Source organism: Ooceraea biroi, chromosome 12 (genome assembly GCF_003672135.1).
Source record: "Ooceraea biroi isolate clonal line C1 chromosome 12, Obir_v5.4, whole genome shotgun sequence".
Classification (NCBI taxonomy): Eukaryota; Metazoa; Arthropoda; class Insecta; order Hymenoptera; family Formicidae; genus Ooceraea; species Ooceraea biroi.
The window spans coordinates 2,888,095-2,894,094 of NC_039517.1; the positions used below are offsets into that span (position 1 = coordinate 2,888,095).

At 42.0% G+C, this 6,000-nt stretch overlaps 1 protein-coding gene across 2 annotated transcripts; it reads left to right on the top strand.

Moving 5' to 3' along the window:
• Positions 1-2,456: 2,456 nt before the first annotated feature.
• On the top strand, positions 2,457-5,800 carry LOC105281557. Of its 2 annotated transcripts, XM_011342853.3 has the most exons (8): positions 2,458-2,700; positions 2,801-2,959; positions 3,035-3,352; positions 3,455-3,760; positions 3,874-3,980; positions 4,058-4,381; positions 4,487-4,794; positions 4,881-5,800. In XM_011342853.3, exons 2-8 carry the CDS (start codon positions 2,861-2,863, stop codon positions 5,270-5,272), a joined length of 1,854 nt encoding a protein of 617 aa, XP_011341155.2. In that variant the 5' UTR covers positions 2,458-2,700; positions 2,801-2,860; the 3' UTR covers positions 5,273-5,800. The 2 variants fall into 2 exon arrangements, with proteins under 2 accessions (XP_011341156.2, XP_011341155.2); XM_011342854.3 differs by having other exon boundaries at positions 2,457-2,959; positions 3,455-3,622.
• The last annotated feature ends 200 nt before the right edge of the window (positions 5,801-6,000 follow it).

Below are 6,000 nucleotides of genomic sequence, written 5' to 3' on the forward strand. Positions count from 1 at the left end.
AAAAATTGCGGTTTACGTCGAAGATTCTCCCATGCGTCCTTCGCGTGTGCAATCAGAGCTGCTTTAGTTCTCTCATGAGCAGGATTCCACGAATTTACAATTTCTGCCCATACATTTTCTATTAAATTAAGATCCGGGGATTTCGGTGGCCACTCGAGAACTTCAATCTGCGGATGTTGTGCGAACCACTCCTGCATTATCCTAGAAGTATGGACAGCACTGTTATCCTGAACAAGTCGAAATGTCGGCATATCCTCTTCTGGGTAGATAGAGCGAACGCTCGGGAGCAACACGTTTTCCAGAATATCTACATATTCCAGAGCATTCATACGCGGCGACACTTCGACTAGTTCACCTGGACCGTGTGCACTGATCCAGCCCCACATACCACAAGTGACACGCCCACTCCGATCGCGAGGAACAACATATTTTGGATCTAGACGATTAGAGTCAACGGATCTCCACACATGTAAACGTCGATCAACTGTCGAACAAAATACTTTTTCGTCTGTCCAAATAGTACGCTCCCAATCCTCCGGTAAAGCTGTATTTATTTGCTGCAATGCAAACGCAATACGGTTGTCGCGATGCACATCAGTTAAACAAAACTTTCGGGCAGGCCTATAGCAATGCACATTTGCTTCTTGTAATCGGCGTCGCGCAGTCCGTTCCGAACATGGTAAATTTAACCGAGTTACAGTTTCTGATACCGAAAGAAAAGGGTTGTTATCTACCTGGTAGAGCAATAAAAGATCTTGTTCAGCATTTGACACTCGTCCTCTTCTATTATTTTTCCGTTTATCCATAACACCCTTCTTCCCTTGTTCTTGCTAACGTTTAATCCATTTGCGCACCGTTTGCACGGAACAAGGAATACGACGTGCGATCTCTTTTTTTGCTGCACTACAGCTAATTACAAACGGTCCTTTTCGGGACCACCAATATATTTGACGAAAGAACACTTTCATTCGCATAACTTTGATCACTAAAAGTATTTAAAACCAATATATCATTGGAAATGATTCAATTCATATTTTTTTCCGCCTTCTGATACACACATGTCGTTATCGACGGAATGATATTTCTTTCGCTGCTCATGATCATACGAGGCGATCAGTTACCATCGTCGATAAATTCGGCGATCGGCCGCCATTTACCGCCGCTGCGTTATACGCTAGAGTGTCGGGCAACGTAGGACATGCTCCGCCATTTGCGAAACGATTCATTGCCGGTCAGTGTACATACATCACAGTATAAGGATATACAGTAGGGACAAGCACCCGTTTTCGAGTCAGCCGCGCAGATTTGCTTGCGCATCCCAAGCGGCCATGTTCTTGGGCGGCTTCCAATCCCGTTCAAAGTAAAGACGCACATTATTTCCGTAACTGTGATCACATATAGATAGAGAAACATAACCAAACATAAAAATTCGCATATTGTATTGTATTGTTTGTTTTATGCTTTTGTTAAAAACAATGTCTAAGAGAATACATCGAGTGTGTGCGGTGCAAAATTGTTTTCACAATGATTCACAGTGATAATATATCATTTTTTCGCGCTTTCCAAAAGAGAAAGAAAGGTATGCATTACTTATGTATTTATAAAATATGTAATTTTTTTAAAGAAAACACATTAAAAATATTTGCTAATAGCGGTGGTTTCTAATATTATTGATACGCTACTTGCCGCCCGAAGACATGGCGGATCGGCTGAAAAAGATCAAAGGTGCCGACGCTCTTTGTCCCTACTGTATATCATTATACTGTGGTGTACATATACGTGACATAAACTATAGAGTTTCAGCGCTGGCAGTGAATTTTGGAACACGGCCTGAGTTGTATTCTTAGGTCTATTCTTTTTAGCTGCACTGCTGAACTGGTGCAATAAGTTAGAGTGAGAAAAAATATACTTGTCTCACTTTAACGTATTGCACTAGTTCAGCAGTGCAGCTAAAAAGAACAGACCTCTTGTCTCATTTCTAAATAGAGACTCTCTACTCAAACATAAAGTCACTAGATTGATAAAGTACCGCAATCCGTGATAAAATACGTGGAATAAAAATGGCATTGGAAGTGTATTTAGTGCAAACATGCAACTTATCAACACACTAAGTGCAATTTTACGAAGCAGCGTTGCGTTGTATCTCCATTGAGAAAGGTTACATATTGTGATAGATGTGAAGAGAACATAATTGTGATGAAAACACCGTGTAGTTGGAATTAAAATGGCGGACGATTGCGGTACTTTATCTATCTAGTGACTTTACCCAACATGGATAGTGGAGGCTCGTAGCGGAATGTTTTGCAACTAATTTTTAAAAGGATGATCGATTTTTGATTGGCTCTTCAATTCGCCATATATAAGAGGTACTCTAGTTACACCGCGCGCTGAGAAACTTACATTCAAGAAACTCCGCTAGGGGCCTCCGCTGTCCTCGTCGGAAAAATGAAGTAGTATGACACAATGTCGGATCAGTCAGTTTTATTTTTCAAGTGGTATGACTCGGTAGCGTAGCAAAAAAACTTTTTACGTTAAAGCAGTATGACTTAAGAATGAATGAGACCGTTTTTATTTTTTAGCGTCATAGCTGTCTCGTTATTTCTATTTTTATTTGCCTCCATTTTCTTTTGTCAAAAACCACTTTAAATAAAAATGTTTGATTGTGCTTGAGAAGTTAGGTTAGGATTCTGCTATAGCCATGTACGTGTCTGGTGCATATTATGTCAACATAACCGTCAGAAAGTAGAGATAAACGTATCTTTAATATATTATCGTGCATTTCTTTTTTCAATTTTTGTAGTATTTTGTAAAGACATGTGCAGCATTTACGGAAACATGTACAAACGTTCGATGTAACGCAATGAGTAGCAAAACGAATACATCATGTGACACGACAACTGCTCTACCTAAAAATTTGAGAAACTGTCAGACCTCGAAGACACATGACAGGGAACATAAGGTTTTACAACTTTTGACGATGCACTTTTGCACGCTAAATTTTCTCAAAATAACTGTTCCTTACTTTGCTTTCTAGCGTGTAACAGTGAATGCTTCCAAGGAGATTGTGTTACTCGGTCAAGGCGATGTTGTAGAAGTCACGGTAAAACGGGACGACAAGGCAAAGGGACAGAAGCGTACTTCACCTACAGTGAGTTCTGGCCATGGACAGAAAATTGATAAAAAGAGATCCATGATAAATAACGGTGAGGCTCCGCAAAGTTGGGGTCGCGTCTTTGCGAAACAGAATTTATTATACATGACACAATCATCATCGATGTCTGCTAAACACCGCGAGGACAAAGAGACGAGGCAAAATGTAGGCGATAAAAGACAGCAAGCGAGTTCGCACAGTGTAAGTGTTGTACTTTTATTTCTGCGCAGTCTTGTTCGCTACTGATATATACGAGTGTGTCTTTAATGTACACCTGGTGGTCAAGCATTTGTTTGTATTTAGTGTGCTAAGCATATGGATCCATCAGTTTCATCTAAAAGGGCGTCTTGTCAAAAGAAGTCGGGCGATAATTCAAAAATGCCATGCTGCGTGCCCGTTCTGGTCCAGGATCGTGCTATACAGCATCCCGATATGGCCGACAGTGCCGACAGATTTGCCGAATTTAATCCAGTGCGTACACTAAGCTTTTTAATAAAGGAGTTGAAAGATTTAGTTAAGAACGACAAGAGAACTTGTGAAATCTTCACTGAAATGGAACGGATACTGTCGAAGATGCCTGTAGACTCTGGAAGACCTCTTGAACTTGGGGTACAGTTGTCCCATTCAGATTTTTCTGTGTTTCGTTGCGCGTTCTATCCTTGAGGCGCCTTTCAAGCGATATTTTCGCCACTTTTAATGCATCATCATGTTCATTTCTGTAGGATTTAGAAATGAAATTGCAGACTAGTACGATCCAGCTCAAGGAGTCGAGCAAAAAGATGAAGGCCATGTGCGAATCGTGGACAGCGGAACGAGAAAAATTGCACAGGTGTGTTGTTATGTGTACAATATAATCGAATACCCGAGACTTAATTTCTACGTTGTGCTGTTTGAATTGTGCACCAGCCAAATCCAGAGGCGCGACGTCGACCTGAAGGGAGCGAATCAGAGACGGGCAGATTTAGAGATGGAGATAAAGACGCTTACGCAACAGTTGGAGGATGCGACTCGGACGGCTAAAGACGAGCTAACGGCACTCAGGCGACAAGTTAAGAGAGACGAATTGTCGGACGAGCTGATCTCGGGCCTGAGAACGGAACTGGCCAAGCAAACGGAGCTCGCGCGAAAGAATTACATCAGCAATCAATATCTGACGATCGAGAGGGACAAACTCTCGCAGTTGTCCTCTTACCAAGAAACGTTAATCGTCAAGTATCAGGACACGATAAAGTTAGTACTATCCTTCAGAGTGAATCTGTGAATCGAGATCGCGTACTCGACCGGCCATTAGCCCAACCTGATATTCTGTATATTTTATCGTTGTTTGCGCTGTAGAGAGTTACAAGCACAAGTTGCGGAGCAATTGAAAGCGTTGAGCAAAGCGCGTGCGAACGAGGAGAACGCCAGTCCGCAAATATCGGCGATCCACACGGGTTTCGTGTGCTCGTCCCCCACTTCGAGCATCTCCGATCGTTCCAACAAATCCTGGCACGACTTGTCGGACGTCTCCTCGGTGCCTGCGGAGCACGCTCTGTCGGAGGAAAACGTGCCCGTCAGGGATTCGGTGGCCCTAAAGCTCGTCAGCTTGGAGCTCGACGGGGAATCGTCGCACGACATCATGTTCGAATCTTGTCAAAATCAAGGTAATGACTCCGTAGTCTTTCGCATCGCGCTGAAATGAAATTCTTGCTCGGGTTTTTAATTTATCGTTTACTTTACGCCGTTACAGTTACGGGCGACAAGGAAACAGTTGCGCAGGATAACCGTGACGACATGATCATTCCGAACGCAAACAACGCCAAGGACGCAGTGACGAAAAAATCTCTGCATCGTTCTCCGAAAAAGAGGCACGATAAAGAGAACGACCTGTACGAGACGAGGAAGGAAAAACCGAGGGAAAGCAGCAAGCACTCGCTCGAGCGCGATACCTCGAAGATCCTACGAGGCGTCGCGTCTAACAAGTCGACTTCTGGCACGAGGAGGCAAGACGATGTACAAAGTAGAATACCGATTAACGTACCAAGTCCGTTACGAGAGTACCTGTGCTCCGATTGGAGCGACAGCAGCCTGTCCAGCGTTAACACGGCTTCCGCTGACTTGGATATGGTGAAGGACGTTTAGGAAGCTAAATGTCTCACGCTCAGCACGCTCAAAGTCGATGGGACCAATAATGGCGACTCTACCTCGCCATCTTACTCGCCGTAGCTGCTGATCGACTGTTTCGTCAACGCCAATCTATACGATTCAATTGATCAATTGATTGACACGTACGGATTTATGTCTCGTGGCGGAACTACGGAACGGACTGCCATTCATTCCACTCGATAATAAAATCTGCGATCGCCGTTTGAAATTGATGCACGAAACAACAAACGTGAAGTTGCAACCTATTTGTATTTTGCATAAACATTAAAAGTTCTTTACACGCATACACGCACGCGCACACACACACGCGCGTACAGACATTCGTTTTCCCATATTATTTAAAGCTAAGTTAGAAATTGAATGAAAACTGTAACAGCCAAATTGTAAAAATAAACAGGCAAAAGTATATTTTTCTGTAAATATATAAAATTTTTATTTGTAAATTTTCACACTTGTAATTCTTATCGATTATCATTAAAATTTTGACAAATATACCAGTATATATCATTATGCGAATTAACTTATGGCGCACGTGTCATGTCACGTGCTCTCTTGAGAAACAGGTCACGAATATAAATTTTACATACAAGAACAAGATGTATATATAGAGATATATATATATATTTTTTTCTTTTTATCACATATGTATATATACAAGTCAAGTATAATACTTATAATATTTTGTAAGTCTTAATAGGATTAAA